This window comes from Zonotrichia leucophrys, chromosome 2, assembly GCF_028769735.1.
Source record: "Zonotrichia leucophrys gambelii isolate GWCS_2022_RI chromosome 2, RI_Zleu_2.0, whole genome shotgun sequence".
NCBI lineage: Eukaryota > Metazoa > Chordata > Aves > Passeriformes > Passerellidae > Zonotrichia > Zonotrichia leucophrys.
In genome coordinates this window covers 50596306-50622007 of record NC_088171.1, presented here as the reverse complement: position 1 = coordinate 50622007, position 25702 = coordinate 50596306, and the positions used below count along the sequence as shown (strand labels likewise).

The 25702-nt window shown below is 37.2% G+C and overlaps 1 protein-coding gene across 8 annotated transcripts in view; it reads right to left on the bottom strand.

Annotated features, from left to right (window-relative positions):
- EZH2 (enhancer of zeste 2 polycomb repressive complex 2 subunit) overlaps positions 1-25702 on the bottom strand; it is a 50404-nt gene that overhangs the window by 8549 nt on the left and 16153 nt on the right. For 2 of the 8 annotated variants that reach the window (XM_064703379.1, XM_064703380.1), the window contains exons 2-12: positions 20975-21098; positions 20356-20484; positions 17443-17559; positions 15913-16051; positions 13566-13709; positions 12912-13014; positions 12132-12295; positions 5477-5568; positions 4308-4548; positions 3047-3216; positions 2574-2668 (exon numbers count right to left, since the gene is read on the bottom strand). In XM_064703379.1, coding sequence (XP_064559449.1) covers positions 2574-2668; positions 3047-3216; positions 4308-4548; positions 5477-5568; positions 12132-12295; positions 12912-13014; positions 13566-13709; positions 15913-16051; positions 17443-17559; positions 20356-20484; positions 20975-21091 — 1511 coding nt within the window. In that variant the 5' untranslated portion in view covers positions 21092-21098. Of the gene's footprint in view, positions 1-2573; positions 2669-3046; positions 3217-4307; positions 4549-5476; positions 5569-12131; positions 12296-12911; positions 13015-13565; positions 13710-15912; positions 16052-17442; positions 17560-20355; positions 20485-20974; positions 21099-25166; positions 25217-25702 lie in introns of those variants that run through there. The other 6 variants (XM_064703383.1, XM_064703386.1, XM_064703381.1 and 3 more) reach the window with 5 other exon arrangements.

The window sequence follows — 25702 nt, the reverse complement described above, 5'->3', positions numbered from 1 at the left end:
CTTTAAATCCCTACAAAAAGGCATCCTGAACTCTTGGCAGACCTACATAAGCTATTCAAACACATGCAGTGAACAGCAGTCCAGCAGAAGGAGAAGGAATATGAGAAAGTGGGGGGGAAAAAAATAAAATATTTTCACATAAAATTACTAAGTGGCCTCTGAATAGGGGATGAGGGAGAAGAGGAAAACCAAAATAATAAAGAAGCAGCTTTAAAATCAGTACCAAAATAGAGGAAGGAGTGCTGATTAGTTAAAGCAAACTCAACTCAGCTCCCAGCAATGGAAGAAAAATATACACATAAAAGAATGAACAGTACTGAAGTACACTCTCCTCCAGCATACACCCATGCTTTTCAGAATTCTTTCTTCATTCAGGTTTTTTACTGGCTTCTATGCAAAGTACTCATTTCTCATCAAGGCAGAGTTTTCTCAAAATAACACGTTAATCTGATACACAGGCCAGGCTCTGACACTTACTGGTTCTCCAAAAAATAACTATATTAGAAGTTGCCTTCTCTCCCTGATCAGCCTTATTACAGCTATCTCAACAAAAATGTCACAGGAAGAAGGGAGACAAGACATTTCACTATCCAAGAGAGGTGCTGTCTTGCCAGCTAGTATGCTCATAGGGCACCAAGATGATATGGGAAATAGGCAAAGTCATGCAAGAAAAGACTTTATCTGCTCTCAAATCGGTTACAAGAGGCCAGCAAAAGCAGCTTTTTGCTGCTGCTTTTCTCTCTGGTGATGCTGCTTTAGCTCAAAGCCACATGCACACATGGACAACCTGCAGACAGGTAAGAGCCCTGCAAGGGAAAAGGGAAAAGCCTTCCTGGCTCTAGGACTGGATTTACTCTAAGAGTGAGTAAACTCAACTAAAGGAAAGGTAAGAAACAGAGGAAGATTTCCAGATGGTTGTCCCAATTGCTGATTGCAGGAGAACTTCAACAGAAGGATGTAGACAGGCTAAACTGCTTTCCTTTTTAAAAAGGCTACTGCCATAGAAGAATGGAGACAGCTTGATTGCCACATATTCTGGGACATTATATTTGTAAAATTATCTCCTTCCTTCAATGAGAGTTTAAAGACTTAAAGGACATTTCAAAACTAAATTGCTACCAATAAAGTTTTTATATTGGCAACTAATAAAAAAAGCAAATAAAGTCAAGAAACCCCATGCAATGGAGTGTGCTTTCATTTACTTGGGGAAAAAAACTCCTAAACTAAAAAAAGTCTGAGAATTCTTCCAAAACAATGTCAGCCTGGTAATCATACAATCCATTTCAGCTGCAAAAATACATTTGAACCTTTTAGCTGTTCTTTTAAGTAGATGTAGTGGCACCATTTTTATAGCAATTTGTGTCAATCTGACAGCAAGCTAATTTTCAACTACATATTCCAAACTTGCACCATGGCTAATAACCTAAATTTAAACAGCCAAGCCCACCAAATGCCCAAACACTTGAAAACTGTGCCAAGAGCATTAAAATCAATAGCTTTTGCTGAGAACAAAATCTTTTCCAGATGCTCATTCAGTCTTTTCCCAGCTCACGTTGCCTGCCTCTACCCTACAAAGCAGAAATATTCTACTCCATGTCAACAGGATCTTTGAACCAGTTCAGGAATTTCACTAGGCCTGGAAATAATAAATAGACAAGCTAAGACAGAAACAACAAGAACTGATGGGACGAAGAACTTGAGGGAGTTCTTGAGGGAGGAAGGACAAACTTGAGGGAGAATAAGGGAAGTTAAAGGGAGAAATAGGAAATTATATGGGAAAATGTGTACTTATTGCTTGCTAAAGAAATGTTTTTGCTAATTTTCAGTCAGCTTTTAATCTCTTATGTTCTTATCTCTCAAAATAAAAATAATCAATGCAGAGCTGCATTCTCCAATTCAGAATTCTAAAAGAAAAATGCATTTCATTGACAGACAGCAGCCACAATGTTTTGCAATTTCAACAGAAATTGTGTCAGATAATCATTTGTTCTTCATTGCAGCTTCACCTCAACTAATAACTTGTTAACCTAGCTCTTTAGTTGGTGTTCTAGGTGCTAATGAAACTGGGGTGCAACAAAGGAATAGTCCCTCCTGAAGAAGGCAATCCTACTAACTTGCTATCTGAAGCTTGCTAGAATACATTTCATCATTAAAAAAGCATCAGTTTTAATTTTAAAGTATGATATAATCATTACTCAATCCTATTGAAACACTCCTGAATTTAATGTTTATTGTTGTAAAAAATAATTATTCTACACTACCTTGAATGTTGCAACAAGCTGCATAGGTGACTTCTAATCTAAACAGTTCTGACTACTTCCATCAATACACCTACAAGAACCTGGCTGTTAAAGAACTTAAAAAAAGGAAAGGGAAAGAGAAGAGGAAGGTTATAGTTGGCAGTGCAGTAAGATTTTGTCTAAAACTAAAACACCATTTTGTTTTATTGCTGCAACTTTGGATTTTGGAAGCAAAAGAAGAGTTGCACAACTTTTCTTTCAAAATACTTTCTGTTCTGATCCCCTGTATCTCCAATTTATTGTTATGCTAAGGGTATTTAGTAACAGATTTACCTGTGTTTCCTTTTCTTCTTTCTGGGAGGAGTATCAACATCTTCAGCAGGGACTGGTGCAATAATACTAGATTCCTTTACTCTAAACTCATACACCTAACAAGAGATACCATAACACATCCACGATAAATCTCTCACTAGTACAAAGTTGCTCATATTCTAAGTTAGTATGATTTCCTCCAACCAACAACTTACAGATTATATCCAGTCATAGTCTCTTTTCAATACATTTAAAGTTGATTATTTTTGTCATTTAAGAACTGATATTCTAATTTAAACCTCCTGTAAATTTAATTTTAAAACAGTTTTAAAACTAACTTCTATGTATTTGTGGTATGAATTCTGGACCATAGCATTCTTGGGAAAACCAAGAAAATTAATTATTTTCCCTTTTAGTAATCAATACTAGTATTTGTATACTTTAGCTTTAAAAGTAAATTACTTTGACCCTTAGCAAGTATCTTCCCTGCTTACCTGTCTGCACGTTTTGGTCCCAATCAATCTGGCAATTGCACAGAAGTTGTCATAGTAGGTGCCAATAAGGACTCTAAACATTGAAGCTTCTGCACCACTCCATTCCACATTCTCTGGAGGCTCAATATTTGGCTTCATCTTTATTGGTGTTTGACACCTAGAATTTGCTTCTGTAACAAATAATTGAGAGTAAGGCTCTGTATCAAAATTTACTTTGCCCTTCACATTAAGATTAACTGCAGTTAAAAAACATCTCAGGTTTTTTGTTGCTTCCCAAGTGCCAGAAAAAACAAACATTTTCACACGCCTTTTACAGAAGCTAACAGCAGCTACTCACATTAATGGCCTACATGTAAATTGAAACAATGCAGACATTCTCTTAGAGTTTGACTGAACTCATTGTTCCAGATTGCAAGGCAAGATGTATTCCATTACCATCTGTATGGCAGCTGTCTTTTGTCAGGTGGGCAGTTTGCCTTATCTCTCTCTCAGTGACCACAATCACTCCTCCCTGGGGAGGGGACATGTGCTGATAACAGGCTACTGAATGTCACTGCATGGCTGATAAGAACTACAGCATCCCATTGTGAGATGCTCCGCCCAGATGGAGGAGCCAAGCATTCCTACCTGGATATAATCTGGAGATTCTGGAATAACTGCACGGCTTCTCCACTGGATTTCCCAGAGGAATAGCAGCTGACTTTACTTCCACTGGATCTTCAGAGGAAAACTACACCCTTTCTACAGGATCCCTGCTCCAACAGAACCACACCTGACACTCCAGGAGGATTGCAGCCACATTTCCAATTGGACTGCTACCAGCACCCTGACCAACAGGGTGTCAGGTTTTGTTTCTGACTCTATCAGTGTTGTTTTGGTTTTACAGCATTGTTTATTTTATCCTTTTATTTTCTTCCCTATTAAAGAACTGTTATTTCCTGCTCCCATAATTTTTGTTGACTGAGAGACTCTTAAATTAAAATTTATAGCAATTTGGAGGAGGGGGGGGTTCATTTTCTCCATTTCAGGGGAGGCTCCTGCCTTCCTTAGCAGGCACCTGTCTTTCCAAGCCAAGACACTCATATTATTATTCTGTCTTTTCACTCACTTCCATACATTCCAAACACACATTTTCTAGGATTGCAGTTTGACTTGTTTTGGCTTTGTTATTTTTGTAGCATTGGTTTTTTTGTAGTTTTGGTTCTGTTCACCCTCTCAAGCACCACAGCTCATTGAAGGAAGCAGCACTGACCAGCCTTACCAGAGGAACTGGAAGTTTCATCTTTCTTTTCTTCCTCCTCCTTGTCGTTGTTCTCCCCGCCGGTTTCGGTGCCGGCCTCGCGGTCGCTGTCGGTGTCCTTGGACTCCAGCACGTTGATGGTGGGCGTGCTGGGCCTGCTGGTGTTGTTGGGCAGCCGGCCCCGCCGCCGCCCGCCAGGGCGCTTCGGCGGCGTCTTGATGCGCTCCGCCGTCAGCGCGGCCGCAAACTCCTTCGCACCCTCCTGGACACACAACAGCACAGTTTACAGCACAGAAACCCAGAAGTGGTTCCACTTGTGAGAGAACACCTCCTGCTTGCATCCTGAGGAACTTCCCACTGTTCTACGTGCACCAAAGTTCCAGTTAAAGGCACACCAGCCATGAACACGAGTACTCTGATGCTACTATGAAAACCATCTACACTTACAAAGTACTCATGTCAGTATTTCGGTTCACCTGTTACTTTGGCTGCCAAGAGAAAAATAATTCAGTAGTAAATTTCTATTTTCCCAGATGACAGAAATAAATTTGAATTTCCCACAGAAAACACCCATAAAAACACAAGAACTCTTCTTGCACATGGCACTTCGACAATACACGCTCTGCATTTTTTAAAATGCAAGCATTCGTAACTTGCTTTCTGGTGAAAAGGGGTATGATAAAGTGTAGCAAGTTTTCAGATGGGAAAATTGCATAGTTTCTCAAACTAAAACATTTAGGGGAATTATGAGAGAGATTTGAAATTATATTACTAAAGATTTCACTTTATTAATTTCCATCCTATTGCTTCTTAAAAGCACAAGTCCCGAAAGGAAATTAGCCTTTGGCAGACTAAAAAAACCTTTATAATTTTTAGTTGTGATACAATTTACAAGAGTGAAGGCTGCAGTTCCTTGACTAGACTGGACAGAATAGCAGCAACACCATTATTAGGGGATAGTAATATTTCTTCCCTACAAATATCTCAGGCTACACCTACAAGTATTCCTACTTAAGATGATTGAAAGTTAAACTCTTTCTCTTGCAGCAGCTGAAGGTAACATACTTGACTGCAAATGGCCCACAAGCAGATGCACTATCCCAGATCCAGCATGCCCTTAGTTTAAGTATCCCCCTATACTGCAGCCAGCACTAGCACTCAGTGAATTGTGACATATAAAATTATCTTACCAGATGCTGATAACAGTGAGGTCCACAAGGCTTATTATCTAATGCTGTTTCTGTATTCTTTCGCTTATAAGTATTGGGAGTTGCATGGAATGCTGTTGAATCAAAACATCACATTTTTTAGTTTTCATATAAAATATATTAAATATGTAACATCAAACTCTATCCAAAACACAAGGTTACCAAGATTTTACTAAAACCAGAATAAAATACTAATAAAGAGAATAAACAAACAAATAAATAATAAAAGAAATCCCCTGTAGTGACATATGACTTACCACTTAAATACACAGAGACAGCACACAGGTAAGTTTCACATATCATGGAATAGTTTGGGTTGGAAGGGACCTCAAAAATCAACTCCTCTCTGCCATGGGCAGGGACACTTTTCACTAGACCAGGCTGATTAAACCCCATCTAGCCTGGCCTTGAACATTGTCAGGGATGAGGCAGCCACAGCTTCTCTGGGCAACCAGTTCCACTGTCTCACTTCTCTCATGGTGAAGAATGTCTTCCTTACATCAAATGCAAATCTATCCTCTTCCACTTGAAAGCCATTCTGCCCTTTTCATCAACACAGTCATCACATTTGTTTCATGTATCAAGGAAGATTTGGTGTAACACCCTTTCCAACAAAAGAACAGACTTTACTTTGTTGTTATGTTAAACAAAATTATTCAGGGCTTCTCCTATTAATGATCATCACTTCAATGTGTAAAATTCAGTTGTTATATTTCTATCTTGTCAAAAAATCCAACCTCATGCACCCTTTGGAAAGGTAATAGGACCCACTTTACATTTTCATCAGTGAGAAGGACACATAAGCATTTTTGCTCTATTAGTTTGTCAGCACTCCAGCTAAGCTGGCAGGATGTAAGAATTCAGTTCCTGTATCCCAGCTGCAGGGTAAAAACAAGTTAGCATTGCACAGTCACTGGATAAGTGAGCCAAGTCTGCACCTTGCAGAGAAGTGTCTGCTCCTGTATCTGAGGGACTCTGCACAGCTCTGAAAAAGCTGCAGAACAGTGACTCAGAGGGGAGCAGAGGTGGGTATGTTACACATGCAACACGAGCACCTTGGTAACAGGAGGGCAGTTTCCTACCCATTCTCTTTGCCAGAGCCAGCTCTCCTCACAGGCAACCCCTGTCTCCCAGCAGGGTGTTTTCAGGGAGACTGACTTCTCACAGCTTTCTGGAAGTCTTGGGAGCTTCTCTGTACCTCTTACAGAGCTCTTCTGAAGCCTGGAAAACCTGCCACTAGACTCTCACCAAAACTCATACATTCATGCTCCCACATTGTATTAGGAGCTTTTTGAGATACTATCATTAGTTTTCTGCAATTGTCTTTTTAAAAACAACTTGTCTGTGCTCAAAGAAAAAATAATTTGATTTTCAGAGAGAGAGAGAGGGAGAGAGAGATAGATATCAATACTTTTTCCTTCTAAATGTGTAAACAGTGGCATACAGAACTGCAAGGAACAGAAATGAAGAATGGACTGAAATTTTAAAAAGAAGAGAATACTCAGTGCTAGCTGTTTGCTAATGCTCCACAAAGGCCCAGAAAAGATGCTCAACTTAAAATGTGCAATTTCCAAACTGTGCAGAAGCACTTATGGTGCGGTTTTACAACATCTGCAGTTGGGTAACTGTAACTTACAGTGAAGGTTATAAAAATTCAGTGAATAAAAAGTGCAAATATGTTCAAAATTAAAGAAGAAATCCCTCCCCTCCTCCCCATATTAATCTAAAAGGGCTGTTCTACACCACCACTGCACACATCTCCTTCATTAAGCCATTTGCTATTCATTTTATTTCCAGATCACGCTGGAGGCTTCTCTCTGTATGCCCACTAAGCTTCAAAGACTCAACTTTTTAAATGCACTTCCATCCCTGTTAAAGCATGTGGGCAGAGCTCATGTCTTCCCAGACAAGGCTATCAAAAGCAAACTTCATTTCAGTGGTCTGGTGTGCAGCATAGCTCTGCAAACACCTGCTTTGGCAGCAGGGGGAAAGGTGACCAGGTCCATCTTGGAACTTTGGAAACACTTCACGTTTCCCTCCCATAAAGGGGGGTGAGTTGAAAAATCAAATAATAATTTCTATAATATTGTGCCTGTATTAATGATAGCAGCAGGTGGGAGCCCAAGGAAAGCAGTGTACTCTTTCAAGGCTTTCTTAAAATGGTACAAATAAAATAAAAGTAACAATAAGTAAATATTGCATCCCATTCTCCAGACAAATATGTTATATTTTATAAATCTGGAAACACAAAAAAGCTTTAATTTGCTATATATGGGCATATTGATATGGGAAAATTATTTACAACAAGTATAGGAATGTAATTTATGTATATTGTTGCCATTAGTGCTCTTTCTTCCTCCAGATTAGTTAAAAGCTTTCATTGCCATGTCACTTCTCATGTTTCACATATCCTTCAAGTGTTCATGTATTCTGTAGGTAAAATATGTTACACTTTGTTACAGCAACAAGAAACCATGCAATTTAATGCCAAGTTATTTCACTTTTTTCCATCTTTTAAGAAACAATGAGATGAGGGAGCCATTTACCCAAAAGTGAAGGGGAAAACTCTCATGTTTTTCAACACTGCATCTTTAAATTTGCACAGTATACCATTTCATTCAAGATTTTTTTTCCACTTAACTGTTTTACCTTCTCCTCATACCACAAGGAAAATAATTTTTCAGCAATGCAAAAGAACACTTAGACATTTGCTAGCCATGATCTATACCAGACTGCTGCAATGTAGAGAAATCAAATCTATTCTTTTTACATGTCACTTGCAGATGCAATCATTTCTCTCACAAACTAATTTGTGCAAGGTCCTAAAATAGTGGTTTGTTAAAAACTGTTTTCCTTCAGAAAATGAAGAAATGCTTAACTTGTAATAGAATGAAACAAACCAACCTTTATTTTTATTTTTTATTTTTAAACTCATGAGACCTCAAAAATAGACTACATATGATACTTAAAATTAGAATCATATCTTTGTTCAACTATTTAAAAAACACCCAACATGGTACAGTAAGGACAACTACAGTCAAAATCTACCACCTCTATTGTGAGGTATTTTTTGGGAGGGTTGTTATAAAGAAAGGATGCAGAACAAGAATAAAACTATTTGTATCACTGCATTATGATTTTTTAAAATATCAGTAGTAATCTTTTTCAGAAGAAAAATCACAGAAAATTTTGTAGAATTTACTAACACCTAAAGTCTGTAATTCTTTAATGATTTCCTTAAGAGAAATCATTCTAAAATGGTGCCTCTGAGCATGTTTTCTGTCTTTGAGATTTATTATCTGTCTCATCCCCAATAGGCTCAACTCTCATTTTCAATAATGTGAAAGTACACAGGCAACAGTTTAGCCTGAAATGTACATTTGCTTCATAGTCAAGCTATTTGGGAAATTCTCCCTACCTGATATTTTTCCTTCTTCTAAATTCTTTGTTAGTCCAGACATTTAGGCATAATTCCTTGCTGTCAGCAAATGAAGTCCACAAGTACACAAGTTTTTTCAGTTATGTCATCACCTGCACATAAAGGGATTGCCAGGTCGTCAAGGGGACTTGACACGTTAAAAATCTAATGATAACTTTTCCTATATTTAACTCAAATGCTCTAGAACAAAGATTGGAAACTCCACAAAATAACTAATTGTTAACTAATCTTAACAAAAATGGAACCTAAGAGGGGGAAATACAAAAAGCAAAAGCAGACCTAATAGAATTCCTTTATTATCTTTTAGTTCTCTATTCCTTCTCCAGAGAAGAGATTTACACCTTTCAAAGCACCAATGTGATCACTGTAGCCCATCACATTACCGAAGTAATTCATCAAAAATGTCATCTGCAGAAGCCAGGACATCATCCCACAGCACTTGGCAAGTGCAGGAAACAGAACATAGAGGCAACTGTAGAAATGTGATAGAAGTTAAATTGTTGCAGAGACACCGAAAATTGCTACTGCAGCCTTACAATAACCAAAGCATTCTTTTTAATTTTTTTTTTTTTTTGATGAGTTACTTATTCCAAGCTATGAGCTGGGTGAATTTTGACCAACAGTCTCAAAATTTCACAGAAAACAAAGAGGCCAAACAACTGACTCTCTCAGTTTTTAACAAAAAAATTCCGTGCTCTAGACAGACACGCAGACAGACAGACACGCAGACAGAAAACAATCCTCTTTCCTTGGTGTAACTACAAACAAAAGGAAAAGGAAGCAATGCATCCAAAGCAGTGAGCAGTCATTGTTGCAGTGGAATTTGGGTATGTTTTCAGGGAGTGGCAACTGAAGCATCAGTTTACGACATTCAGGGTACAGCGCTGAGCCTACACAGCGAAGGTCAGAGATCTCCTTGCAGTGGTTATGTAGAAAACACATCATCATCAGGGACAACTGCTACATCATCATCAGGGACAACTGAAGAGCTGCACAGGCTGTCACAAAGAGCACTGACATAGCCACTCATTGCACCCTCCACTTGACGCAAAGATAAGTCCTAAATGCTTCCACAGTGAAAGTGCTATGCATTCCTCTTTCTGTCATGGCCCTGAAATCCTGAAGGGATGATTTAAGCTTTGGGCTCTTTTAAGTAGGAAGCACAGTTTAGATAAAGCCTTGGACATACACCACTTTGGAAAGAACAGCAACTTGCTTAAGGGACATATCAAATCAAAAGCCACCAGCAACAAGAACTTAGGCAATATTTTAATATAAACACTTTGTCTTCTATCTCAAGATTATGAACACAGAGAAAGAAGGCACAGGGCTTCTGGCTTAAAGGATGCAGCTGATATGAGAGCTGAGGTCCTTCAAGCAGTGACACAGCTGTGGACATTCTCACCCAAGAACTTGACAAAAAGTACAAGATTGTGAACCCATTCTTCACAGCACTTTCATTAAAAAAAAGTCTCTCAGAATTGGTGCCTCAAAACTGTGGTCTGGTAAAATAGCAGGTACCCAACAGGTAGTCAGCAAAACCTTTCAGCTGTACTTCTATCAGTCTGCAAAAATGACCATGAAAGGCAAATCTACATAGGCTAACGAAATAGAGTAGTGAAATATATGTGTGTTTTAGAGGAGCAACCATGTCCACTGAAAAATTAGAAGTTTATAAAAATCATTGAGAAAAATGCCTAAAATCACTGCAGCAGAAACATCTGAAGTCTTCAGAGGTGCTGCTAGAGTAAGCCTGTCCTCACTATGTCCAGACAATGCTTTTTTGTTGATTTAATCAAAATTGGCACCCAATCTCTCTGCTAGACTATTGAGAGTGTCAAGAACTCCTAAAACTCCTGCCAGACAAACTGCCAACAATCAGCACACAGCTTCACTGCCCTGTCCTACAGACTACACACAGCACTTCTTGGAATCAGTGTCCAGGCAACTAAGACATCACAAGACCTACAGCTTTGCAGAACTGTGCTGAAGCTGGCTGGTCAAGGCAGCAGCTTACTCCAGAAACTTACTGTTCTTGAACATTATGCAGAAGTAACAGTTTCCTTTTATTTTTTATTTTGCATTTTCTAGCAAGGCCTGTCAACAGAATATAAGGAGAAAGTGAAACTAACAGACCTAACTCCAAAATGCTCAAGTACTAAAGGAACCAGGAAAGTGAAAAGCTTCTCCCCTCCCCACCATCTGAGAACAACTCCAATTCCTCCTCAAAGTGAAAGGCAACCAAGGGATATGAAAAAGCAGCAGCACTGTGCAAAGCCTTCAGTGTGGAGTACAAACACAGGCAGATTGCATGTGTGCTGGATGAGGAGCTGCTGACAAAGCACAACGATTCCCAAATGAACATGCATGAGCACTCACAGTGGAACATGCAAATGAACAGCTAAGTCAAAAGCAAAAATTAATTTGGTATAGAGGGCATGACAGTTTACTGTTACAAGTTGAAATCACTTCATATTGGCTGTTAGTTTCCCCTTTACATTTAGCTCTGTCCAGAAAAACTGTCTCAAGTAGCACTTCAGAATCTCTTCACACTTTGCAAGTGAAAGCCAACATCACTGCTAAGTTCTTGTCAGCTTGTTGGCCCAAAAAAATGGGGCAACATGAAAGCAGTTCTGGGAAAAAGACATCACAATTTCTAAAACTCAACTCTGAAACAATTCTTTAAATAACCAAATACAACTAATGTGGCTAAAAAGTAACATGGCAGAATAAAAGAGAAAACTGTTCATGAGTGCTCACTCTCCCTAGTGGAAAATGAAGCAAGTCTGATAAATAACCAGGATTTTTAAATAGAAAAATACATCCCATTCTCCATGCACAAACTGAGAAAGCGTAACACAAACAATAGTAGAAAACAAAGACATTTTCTTACGGACTATATAAAAAGAGAAGTGATGTTACAGATTCAGTCCAAGTCAGGAATTCTATACAAAGTCCTAAATGCAGAAAGGATAACAAACTACCACCCACACAGGTGCATTCAGTTTTCTGAGGTATAATTTCCACTGCAAAATAATGTCAACATGGACAAGCTGTTTTCATAAACTTTAGGGATATTCCTGCTTTTATTTTTTCTTCTCTTTCCTTCCTTCTGCATGGGATCTTATGATACTTTTAAGTCTCCTGACTTCCAAAAAAAAGGTAAGACATTTAGGAGCACACTTTAATGGTACTTACGATGTAAGAAGCAATCGTATTTAAAACAGCGCCTACAGAAGAGTGTGTGAAAGGAGTGCAGGCTTTGCTCCCTCTGAACAGATTTAGCATTTGGTCCATCTATGTTCGGTGTGCACTCAGGAGGAAGAGCTCCAGGAAGCTGCTGTTCAGTGAGTTCTTTGTATCTTTAAAGCAAAATAATAGAAGTTATTTATTGAATCTAATTTTTTTTAAACAAAAGTGTTTTTTATTCCAGTACCACTCTGCATTTTCAATGACAACTTCAAAAAACCCCTAGGAAATATGTGTCAGCTAAAAAGGCAAATCTGTTAGTGACATAACAAATTATTAATTCCATACTCATTAATACAAATTGACTAGGAAATAATGCATTTGTTTTCAAGACCATCACAACCCCATACATAGTATCATTAAAAAGGAGTAGTATCATCATCACAGTATCATCATCATAGTATCATCCACAATGGAGATAAGATTTTTTTTTAGCAGTAGCTTTTATTTTACCACCTCAAAACATAACAGATTATTAGAGACATATAAGCACCCACTGTTCAATATTTTAAAGGGAAGGCTAATAAACAAAACTTCTGTATTGTTTGACCTGGGGGAAAGAGCCAAATCTCTTTCAGTGTCACTTGCAGAAGTTACACAAATGCCACAGATCTAGCTGCAAGGGGAACCATTCCTAATCAACCAATATTTACTGAAGGATTTATTTTATAGAGGAATCTTTGTTTCATAAAGCAATACAGCAATATACTGTAAGAAATATATCCTTACTTCTCTTTCAATTCTTCTGCTGTACCCTTGTCTGGAAACATTGAGGAAATGGCTTCAAATATCTTGTCAGAAGGAAATCTCCGAGGTGGGTGGGTTTCTTTCTCTGTCAAGGAAGCAAAAAAATTTGGAAAACAAAAAAAATATATTTCTGCTTCTTTGCTACCTCAAGAAGGTGCTCAGAGGAAGGAGGTGTTCACGAAAATTCTAATGTAAAAAGGAAATAAAGATTTTTATTTACAAATCACTTACAATTTCTACTGTGTTAAGTGATCTTTCCTGATGAGAAAAGTCTACTAGTAAAATTCAGAGAAACCATTATTTCACCAGCAGATGGAGATGGAAATTCAGAACTCTGCCTGCTTTAGAATAATGATACATCATTTTCTGAGGAGTACCAAAGCATTTATTAGACAGATACCTGACTGATTTTGGGTGCATTTGACTGTCTCAGTATGCCAATAAACAAAAATTGGCAAAAGTGCCTCTCATGGTGTTCTCAATAGAAATTTTGAACTAAATGACAAAGGAAATTATGAAAATTATGCTACTTTAGATCTTAAAACTACCACATAGGAAGATGGGTTTGAACAAATTTATTGAGTGGTTAAACAAAATGTTTTGGGTTTCATTCCTAAAGTCTGCAGATAGACATACCCATCCTGTTACCTTCCCGATCTTTTTGCTTGTCATCTCTTTCATCAGGATTGTCATCTCCATCATCATCATCTTCATCATCACTATATTGACCAAGGGCATTGACCAACTCAACAAATATTTCATCATTGATAAATCCACATTCTGAAATCCAGCAAAAGTGGGAATAAACAAAAAAAACACAAGGTGCATATCAGGTATTTTTAATCCTCCCTTACATTTTAATTAAACTAAGGCAAAGGCTGTCATTTATGAAAAGCAATTTCATAGTTTTCCCCTCTTAAATAACAGTGTATAAACCAAGACCAGTTAAAAAAAGCTCATTATTCATTCCTTAGACTAACAAGAGGGAATGAAACAAGAAAAATTATCACATTTTTTTTCCCAACTCCATGTGCTACATACATATATAAAGCTCTCTTCCTTGTAAGATAAAAAAATACTACCAGCTCCATTATTTAAGAGATGTTATGCCAGAATCCCAGTTCCAACATGGTTAGGGTTAAGCCAGTCTGGAAATGCATGCTGACAGTCTATAAACTAATCCTTAGCCAGCTAAGGAATCTCCAGAGAGATTTTTGGTTTATTGTTCCTTAGCATCTACTTCCCACAATAGACCCCCCCTGACTGGGTGATAAAAAAAGAATACATTTATATACAAAAACTTCAAGAGAAAACTGAATTTTATATATCTATTTATTAGATTATATTCTGCATATATGTATTTATTAGATTATATTCTGTTTTGACACTCAGATTGCAAAACAGATTAAACAATAAGGCATTTCTGTACAAAGGAAAAATCACAGTTAGTGCTGACAAGAGACTATTTTTACCAAAAAAAAAAAAAAAAAAAAAAAGGCAACAAACATGAACTGTGTGGGAACTGTAGTGCTTATTACCGTCCTTTTGAACCTGGACTGGGTTTGCATGTCAAAATAACTTGACAAAAAATAAGAATTTTATTACTATGAAGACAATGAAAATACCACTCGGATGTTTTAAACAGACTCTTAATATACAGACACAGCTTAGTATAAATTGTCTCCCAAAAGTGCAATTACAGAGCTAGTTTAGAATTCTGACTCTTACATGGGAATGCCTCTGGATTACAGATTCCCACAGTATTTACATTTAATTACAGTCACACAATAGTAGTTATTGGGAGACTTCTTTTAGTCCCTTTACCTCTAATATATTTTACTTATTATGGAGAACCCATAATAACAGTAATTGCCATCATAAACTTGCATCTCAGGATGCTCAAACAGGATTAATTTTAAAGCTAAACTCCTTTAATAATAAATTAAATCAATAATAGAAGACATTTAGTAGTAATGCCATCATTTTGACATAACCAGTGTTCTGAAAGGGAAATCAGCAATCAGGAAACGTTTAAAAATATCCAAAGGCCAAAACCCATGAAACATTCCATGTTTTTTATGAAGTACAAAGGCACTAGCTATACTGAGGACATTATCAAGTCTAGTAGGGCTGAGTAGCATTTATTATTGAATCACAGGTTTAACTTCATGAATGGTACACAATCAACTCAAAAAGTGTGGTCCCCTTTCTCAAATGCGTCAGCATTAACAGGAATATGACTCATTTTAAGAAGTTACTCTCTGTTTGAGAGAAGGGTGGAGTGTGTGGGTAATATCTCTAAGAAGGGGGAATCACAGTAGTCAAGAGAAGGCTCTACAAGGGAAGGTGAGGCTTGTATAAGCCAGTTCTGAGGGAGCCCAGAGCAAGTGAAAAGTCACCACTTCACTGAGACTTGAGCAAAGTGAGGGACAGATATTACACTGCAGGTAGCCCAGCTCCCACACAGAACAGATAAACTACCCTTCAGAATAAATACATGTAATACTTCTGTACCAACAGAAAGATACAACTTTGCTCTATAAGCTGATTTACAGAGAAGGGGTTTTTAAATAACTAGCAAGTTCCTTAAAGAAAAGAAGGAAATAAAACCCCACAAACCAACAAGAGGTTACTCTGTCGAATCACATTTGCAAATGTTGCCATTATCAGAGTTTTGCATAATCATCCTGCCACTTTCTGCTAAGCAGGATACATACACACATCACAATATCATATTCCAATGCTCTGAGCCCACAATTGAATACTAAGAATCACTGTGTGGAATAAGGAAAAAGCTAATATGCTTACTTTCTCCACACTACTGCTCAAAACTTTTCAGCCTAATGAAAATGCAGAACAATACATTTAAATAAGGAATGTTTATACAATACAGTAGTATCTCTACAACTACTGCAACAATCACACATCAGGCCTTAAGCAACACTATAGCAATAATTTATATAGGAAGAAATGATTAGTATACCTGAGTGTTTGGGCTCACCTCTGTCTCCATGCACTTTCCCATCATAATTCTTGATCAGTTCTTCAATAAAAGTACCATCCTGGTCAAGCACTTCATCTCCCATATATGGAATGTTATGTAAAACAGTTTCATCCTCTACCTAGGAACAACAGTGATAATCAAACCGCTTTAAATTGTGTTGTCAAGTGACCATTTCTGCATTGTTTTTCACTATCTAGAGGAATCTGCCTACAACAGTAAATTAGCTTCACTGCTTTAGCACATTTACCATTAACTAGAAAAACAAAACAAAACCCTCAATGACTTTCAACAATTTTTTGCATTCTTGGTGGCTGGCTCAAAATATTAACACTAGCTCCTAATCTTAAGGTTAGCAGAGCATTTCCAAGAAGTTTCTAATATAGAAACTCATTAAGTTATCTGGCTTTGGGAAGCTTGCATTTGGTAAATTCATTTGTCCTCTCTCAGTTCTCTCTTACAGTAACGTAGGAAAGCACAATGGGAACCACCCTTTCATTGTTTGGCCAGAGATAAGAAAATATGGTACAAAAAGACTCTAAATTAAAGTTGTCTAAAGAGCAAACAGAGAAACATGCCTGAAAATTTAATCTGAATGCCACTGTCCCTTTTTTTGACGGCATATAGACTAAATGCATTAATACTCCCACGTTTAATCAATAGAATTTATGAACTTTGATACTCAGCTGCATCTTCCAATACTACAAAAGAACCTTCTATTGTTAAAAAAAAAATTTTCCTGCTGATCATGACTCTGTACCCACTCAAAATATCCAAACACTATTGAATTGAAAGCAAGGAGAAAAAGGTGTGAAAAAACTGTGTATGTACACTGACAAAAAAACTGTTGTTTAAACCACTTCATAATAATTATTACCAAAATAACTAGTCAGCAAAGGTGGTCACATACAAAATGGTGTGACAAGGACTTGCAATAAGCTAAGCTTTTCAAAAAGTCAAATATCTATATCAGAAATCTAATGCTATGGCTTCTGCACACAATTAAATTAATCTGAAAAAAAAAAGGGCATACTCAGATATGAGAATGACCAAGATGTGGGGGGACTATTTCAGGACTTAGTTCCCTTTATTCCACAATAATTACTATTCTGTTACAAATACGTTGGTTGACTGCCTTACAGTAAAACATTCATATCCCTCAGAAAACATTTCTCACTACACTAATTTGATACGTTCAAATAAAACCACATTTGTTAATGGTCACAAAAGACAATAGGTCACCTGAATTAAATAACTTTTTTACAGCAAAGATAAATAAACTTTAAAGCAAGATTTTGGAGATACTTAGGTACATTGAGGACAGATATTCAATTGGCAAAGTTACCTTTCTATTTTTTTTATTTAGAGGAGCTTATTTCTGATGATTACTGCCCTATTAGCAACACCTCAAGTAGGGAGGGTAATTGGGAATAGATTTTGCTAGCATACTTCTAAAATTAACACCTTCCTTTTCTCCATACCTTTCTTATCCCTACACTTGCTTAAACTTACCATAAAATTCTGTTGAAGGGGAGACCAAGAGTACATTATAGGCACAGAAGCAACAGCATTGAGAGTCTTCAGTGGGATGACTTGTTTTGGAAAATCAATGTCACTGGTAACAGAGCACTGAAATAAGAAGTTGAAGTTACACTTACATAGCAACATCAGGAAAAAACCAAACAAAAATAAATCACAGAACACTCTACAATGTATAAAATTCAAAGAGTTTATCAAAATTAGCCATAACAGCCTTTGAAAAATACATCCATTTTTCAAGGCATAATAGGAAAAATGGTTTTAGCAAGAGAAAAGAACCTCAATAATTATTTCTATGTCAATACATTCATTAATAGATCATGACGGCATTCTTCCACTTATTATTAAGTGGCTGTGATAGTATTTCACTCAGACTATTCAACCTACAATACAAATTAGGTTTGGTATCTCAAAACAGATTTAGTACCTGTTGCTGCTGCTACACTGATCTTAGTGTATTCACTCAGACCATCTGAGGGGCAAGTTAATTCCCCCAGCTTCAGATCGATACACTGCAGAAATCATGTATTATTTATGTTATAAAAATAAATAAAATTTTACTTTAATGCTAGCAAGACATGTGATATAAATAAAAACTCCATATGTCTTTTTAATTTCTGTCTTGTTTCCCAATTATTGTCTGTTTATCCTATCCTCAAGTCTTTCATTATGCTCACTGCTTGCAAAGGAAAAATGAAAATTAATTCTTAGTAGGTAACTCTGGATACATCAATGAATTTTTCAGCTACAGGACTTCTGTTTTGGATAGTGAGAGATTTATGTAGCCTTCTAAGGATAAACAATCCATAGAAATACAGACAACAATTAGGTTATTCTTGCATCTAATAATCAACGGCTAACAGACATAGATCAACTTTTCTCAAATACTTGGACTGCAGTATGAAGAGCTCTGGGAAAAAAGTTACAAGTAAAAGCAGACAGGAACAGAAAAGGCTTGGGGAAGTACAACAGAGAAGATTTGGAGGTAGGTAAAACAAAGTTTAGAACAGCTATCATAGCTACCTGAAAGGAAAAAAGGAAGTGGAGACAAAAGATCTTTCTCCTTTCCAGAAGGGAAAGATGAACAGAGCTTCACATTTCTAAAGAAATACACAAAGTAATGTAACAAACAATATACAGAGACAGTACCCCGGCAGAATGACACAAGCCAGATTTATTTCTTTTCTTTTTCATCTGCAGCAAATGAAATTAGATTTCTGCTGTGTATATTAATATTCTAGACACCATCCTATGCTACTGCTTCATTCCCATTTCAGGTTAATGTTTAATTTTCTAGCTAGCATATTTTTCATGTATTTTTAAAGCAAAATACAAAAGTAGAAGAATTAATTACTTTTATCTTTGGAACTAGAAGTCTCAGGCTGACAAATGGGCTATGTCAAAGTGCCTCAGTTTGGTACTAAGCCTCAGTTACACTGCTCTGTTGTCCTGGTATGGAACTCAGGCTGATGTCTGGTGGGCCTGCACAGGGCATGTGGTGGTCTCCACTTGATGTTGACTGTCACCAGCAATGCCCTGCACTCTTCACCAAACACGGGAAGGCTCTCACACAACCTTTCTATTTCTAGCCAGTGTCTTATGCAACTCTGAAGAAATTCAGTATATTAAGAAAAGAAGATTTTAAAGTAATATTTTAAAGTCCCCAGCATTTTTTCATCTCACTTCTCTCACTATAAATTATGGTAACCTTAAATGAAGCATTAGAGTTCTGATTCATGAGACAGAGGCTGGATTGAATGTAGTAATTAGTGTGCTCTATCAATACAGGCAGGAAATTAACATAAAGAATAGTGAACACCACGCTTGAAAGAAAAGAAAAAAGAAAAAGGAACAATCTTCTACTAACAAAAAAAAAGTGAAAATTGGATGTGTACCTGTGTCAATTATTATCAGTTCTGATCCCACACAATAGCTATAGAGCTGTACATGAGCAATTGCATATTCAAGCACATTTAAAAGATAACACACCAAGGTCCTCTCCTCCTTGCATTTGAACATGCATGCACACAAATGCACCTCTGTGACACACTCCCACTCCCCAGTTCTCCACTGAAATTTTAAGGAAAAGAAACTGCAAATTTATTTGCAGATGAAGTTCTTTGGCTTGCTTTTTTTAACCTATTCACAGAAAAGTCTTTTCTTTCTCATCCTACTGAAAAGAATTCGTTTTTTAGATTATTACAAACATCTTTAAACATTTTAAGTGTGAAGAAGTGCCTAAAGAGCAACTTAAAAATAAGGTAAATTAAACTGGGATGAATATAGAGAGCTGGAATGGGCTTAAATCACTGTTGAAGTTACCACAACACAGAACACAATCCTGAATAACAAGCTCTAGGACGACCCTGCTTGACCAGGAAGGCAGCACTAGATGACATCCAGTGGTCCCTTTCAACCTTACCAATTCTGTGGAAACCATTTTAGGTTTAGGCATTTAGCTCAAATTATGCCACAACTATGGAAATATTTTTCCCAAATTTAGCACCTAGTCTGCTTGTGCAACACAAGAATTCATTAATCTAACTCCAAGAGGAGCAAGAGTAAACTCCCAGTACCACAGAGACAGAATAGCTTTATCAAAGGATGCTGAGGTATGGTCCAATCATTATCAGAAATAAAGAAGTTTCACTTTTTTGTGTCATTCAAAGCCAGGTAGCCTGCTACATATTTATTCCTTTGCAGAAGTCATATGATCAAAGTACACAATAAATAAATCCTTTAAGACACTCATACAAAACACATTGAGCTGCCAAATCATATCATGCTGAAAAAAATATATATAAAGAACAGCCAACTTTGCAGTAATAAAATGAAAACGTGCTAACAACCTTGTAAGTGGAATTACCACAACACATGTTAACCAACCTCCCTGGTCCCGCGCAATGAGCTCACAGAAGTCATGATGTGGACAGGCTGTATCCTACGTTGTTTCCATTCTTGATTTAAGATTTCAGTTCTTTCCAGTATCTTCTGACGATTAGAATTAAACATACTCTAAAAATTAACCACAGCATTATAAATAAATTAAAGACTCTAAATTCATCTGCTAGCATCTTAAGGCATTCTGACATTTAACCAGACACGTTAAGACAAACAAAAGTGCACAAAACATATAAATTTAATTTAAACATCAGCAAAGTTCAATATAGTTCATTATCTCTTTCTTCAATTCGTACCATGCTCTCACAACTAGAGAGTCACACATTTAGCATAGAACTAAATTCTAAATTTGAAAGAGTATGCAGCTAAAGAAGTTGCCATATTAGCTCTCCACAACCTCTTCTGATACTTAACATTCTCAACCCAATCACATATAAATGTATCATACATGTTTATAGGACCACAGAGTGAAGACAAGCTCTCAGTAGGTTGACAAAGTACTCAATGAAATTGTTATAGCAAGTGTTAACTGTAGGACACATACTAGAGAAAATAATCAATACTTGTAAAACTTAATAAGCAATAGAAGAAAAAGATAAAGTACCTTTACTTCATCGGCACGTCGGAACCTCTTGAGCTGCCTCAGTCTCATATATTCTGATTTTACACGTTTTCTCCAACAAATTGGTCCCTTCTCAGATTTTTTTCCGGTCTGACCCATGATTATCCTACAAGACACACCAGCATGTTTGTATTACCAAATCTGACACCACTGCTTACAGAAATTAGATAGGAAAGCAACATTCCTTTCATATCTTTCATATCTAATTCCTTTCAATCACACACTTGCAATCCAAGAGAAAAAAAGGAAAACATATCTAAGTGATAGGCACCAGAAGACAGTAATTTTAATTGCAAATCAGTGGACCCTTCACATTTGCACTTCTAATGCCTCTATACAAAAAGGTATCTGATGGATTTAAAAGGGTGAAGGGAACAAATCCAGATTCCAAGCAGCCTTGTAAATTAACTTCTGGAGAACCACGTTCACAGCAGACAAACCTTTTCCTCCTTGCAGGAAGGGTCGTCTTTACTAAGACACCAACTCCTACAACAGACTTCTGGAGTTGACCTCAAGTACAGAGGTACCCCAAGGAGTACTCAGTCCCCCCCAGTCAGCCAGTCAAGCATGAAAAAATTGTAGAAATTCAGGAAACGAGTTCTGAAACAGCCAGAATAAGAGACTTTGCTCTTTTCTCAAGTATTCTATAAGACCACAAGCTGCCCACTGATTCCACTTTACTGATCGCCCTCCTAGTGCCAAGTGGTTCATTTTTACATTACAGGACTGTTGGCAATGAAGTTGTATTTTTATGTTATAATCCAAATGCCTTGCTAGAATATGCCAATCTGCTCTGTATTTTTCAAAATCAAGGACCGTATGCTACAGCTATGCTGGCAATGACTATTTTGACAGCATCCTGAAACCAAACCACTACATCAAAAACTGGCTTCTTCTCAAGAGCTGCATTGTAAAACTACAATATTTCACTGAATAGCTCAAAATATCATTCACATGGACTGAAAGGCTGAAACATCCAGTTGCCCAGGGCTAAAACATTCTCAAACAAGCATAATCAGTTTGGGCAGAAACAATTACAGCCCTTCTAATTATTAAGGCAGATCAACATGAACAGAGGTGTCATCTTTGGCCTCAAATGCAATGCCCAGTGCTACCTTCATGGCACACACTAGAGCTCCCCTAAGCACTGCTCTGTCCAAGTTACTGGAAGCTTACTGCTCTATCTTCAGCGGTTCTGTAGAGGTCAGAGTTGAGTTCTACCAGACTTCATGATGATGATGAGAGGGAGAAATCAATACAGAACCTGTTTATTCTCAAGACTATGCATTCATTTACAGTGAACAAAAAGGTAGTAAGTCTATAAAAGCCTGAACTAATTTTCATGCAAGACTTAATAAGATTTAAAATAATATTTTGCAAGAAAAAATGCTGGGGTTTTAGATTTAGGATGAAAAAATAATTGACAGATAGCAGAAATTCCAACCCAAATCATGGAAAACATCCTTTGAGGAAAGAAGACACAGTATACATATACCTACATGATGCACCTGACTAGACAGAGGGTGAGGACATTTATCTCACCATGGGGAGATTAATCTAGAACAAAACATCAAACACAGTTACCCTGCTTCCATGTACAAGACAGCAAGTAAAACCCACCTGTACCTCATTCACCACAACCCTAGCAGTTACAAAAGATAAAAAAATAAAATTATACTTTAAAAAAATAATCCTAGGCCATTCATGTTTGAACACGGACAAGAGAATCAGTAATTCAAAGTGCACTATGATACTGATTAAAGAGCAGCATAAAAACATTCTGAAGTATAGAAAAAACACTGTATCATATATTAAACTAGGCAAAGTAAAAATACTGAAAAACAACCCGTTAACTGGAAATAAATTAGACATCAAATAAGTACCATTAAATAACAGACAATCTCAATTTGTAACACTACAGAACATCAAAATTGCTTCAGTTGTGATTTAGCCAAAAGACATGGAAAAAACATCAATGAACTCAAAAGATAAATGAAAGCTCAGCTGATGATACTGAAATAATATAGGCCATAAAACTGAAACACAAATTACATTTACTTACTCTAATACTGCCCCAACCACAGCTCTTCTTATTCTAGTTTCCTGGATAATAACACATGACTCCAGCTTTACAAAAAAGCTTTCTTAACTGAAATTAGATTGCCAGATAAGCCCTGCTCATCAGAAGCAGATCTATACAGAAGTCACATTTAATTGGATTAAAGAACAACAAACAGACAAACCCAACAGAATTTCCATCTTTCTTTCACACAACTTAAGTACAGTCCCAAGAAGACCTGAGAGAAATACAACCCCATGACAAAAACAAAAACAATCTATTCAATTTCCCAATAATGAACATCATTGCTACATGTTGTATTAAAATGGTAACAAAATAATACTTCTTAAGATTAGTACTTCCTTTCAAAACAGCCTAACTTACACTCAGATTATTCATCTGAAAACAAACATAACTTTTAAGAATACTCTCCTCTTGCACTAGTTTCAAGTTGCTGTCTGGGGTACAGCACAGACAACCTAATGGTCAAGGCACCAAATAACATGTGATAGAAAATGAAAAAATCTGCACTGTTGCTTACATCAAGTTACAGGAAGAAAAAGTCCTCCTACATAAAGCCAAAATGTTAATGTGCAACAGTCAGTGGGACATACATCATACATTAAAGTCCAATGTGTATAAACAAATTAGAAACTACATCTTGAATGGTAAGTCCATATTAAGAGAAAAAGCACTTGGTGGAAAGAAGCATATGTACAGAGAGTATAGAAAAATGATATCTAGGTGGAAAAAAGTCTTGGATGCATGTTTGTAAAAAATGTTCAGAGATTGTCAAAATTAATATATTACCAGTCTCTGAGCAGCAGAGAACCAAGTGAACCGTGTTTGCATGTTTTTGGCAGTCTAACATAACCAAAGTAGAATTACTGTGTTGCTAACATATGTACTGTGGTAGGAGGCAATTGGTTTTGTGTCCCAAATCTCAGAAGAAAATACAAAATAAAAATAAACCAAGGCAGGGGGCAGGGCAGGAAGAGCATATTCACAGAGTTAATTCTCATGCTGCTATTGATAATCTTCACATGAGGACTACAGACAAATGCCTTTGATGATTTCTCATGTCAGTTCAAAGGTCGTCCCCAAAACTTTAAATTTAAGAAGCTAGACCTGAGAAACAGGGATAAGAAATTTCACAGGCAAGGACAGCCAGTGTTGGGGAACAAAAACCAGGAAATATGAAAGCAGGGTGCTATACCCTACTTCCCATCCCCGAAAGCAAAAGTAATTTGGAGAATTAAAAGACTTCAGGGAAACCCCAACATAATCTCTGAGGCAAGTTCAGGGTCGTAGATGCTGTCTCAAGCCCACCAGTGGTCTGCTTGCCTAGAGCCTGTGTGCAAGACGAACCTCTCCCAAATCCCTTTCTTGTGCACATAAACACCAGTGGAACTGGTGAAAGTACTCTGAACTGGAACAGACTACACCATTCCCACTTTGCTAGGTAAGACAGAAAACCTGCACATTTTCCTTAAACTACACTGTATGGGAGTCACAGCTAGGACTGCAGAGCAGAGAAGCTAGTGAATGTTGAGATCAATTTGTCAGAACTAGCCAACCTTCCACATAAAGTTTCAGAATACTCCCTACAGGAGCCGAAGTGGCACAAGCTACTAAATCCCATCTGTCTGAGAATAGTTAAGTCTGCCTAAAGACAGCACAGTTTGAAACAGTTTCCATTTAATAAATAAAACATGATACTGATTCTCTTAGTGCAATGGTCCGACTCTGAGAGCCCTTAGGCCTTGTCCCTCTTCTCCATTCCCATTTCCCCTTCTGAATCCCATCAGTTGTTTGTATTGTTTAAAAATCTTATTCTTTCCCAATTTTTTTAAATCATTTTGATTAAAATGGTCCAGAGAAACCATCTAACTGCCAAAGAGCCAAGTCCTGAGAAGTTCTATGCAAAAAACAGAAAAGAAAAAACTATGTAGCAGCCAAGTTAGTTATTCACGGGCAGAGCAATGCCTCTGCAGAAGAGATACAAAGAAAGCAAGCACAACTCCACAGCAGCGATACTGTTTCTAAAGAAAGCTCTTCTCCCAAAGTGCTCCATGACTTCCACGCACAACCTCAGCTAACCCAGACAGATCTCACCTGGCATCACTCACAGTAAGGAGGGAAACACTGCCATAACTCCCTGGACCCTCTCTGCAGAAGAGAGAATGCTGTGGGCTGTCTCATTCCAACTGGGCAATCACCCCAATGCTATGACAGAAAAGGAGAGAATTACACTAACAAGAGGACCAATGCTATTCCAGACCCCCACCAAGTACAAAATATAACAATTGTTCTCTTAAGGAGAACAATAAGGGGGTGCTAGGAATGAGACTTACTAAAGCCAGCTAAACACAAATTTAAAAGAAAAACCTACAAGAAAATAGAAACAAAGACATAGGTGTTCTTTTCAGTTTCTACTCATACTTGCATACTGGAAATGAAAATCAAAAAAATGGCAGCATCCTAAAGCATATACATTTGTTTTTTAAAGAAACCCTGCTGAGCATTTCATAATTCTGTACAAGACCCACATCTTTACAGTAAGTTTTTAAGAAAATTCATGCCTATAAGCTTAAATCAGGCAACCTTTACTTTCAGCAGACAAATTGTGTACAATACATCTAGGATTCACA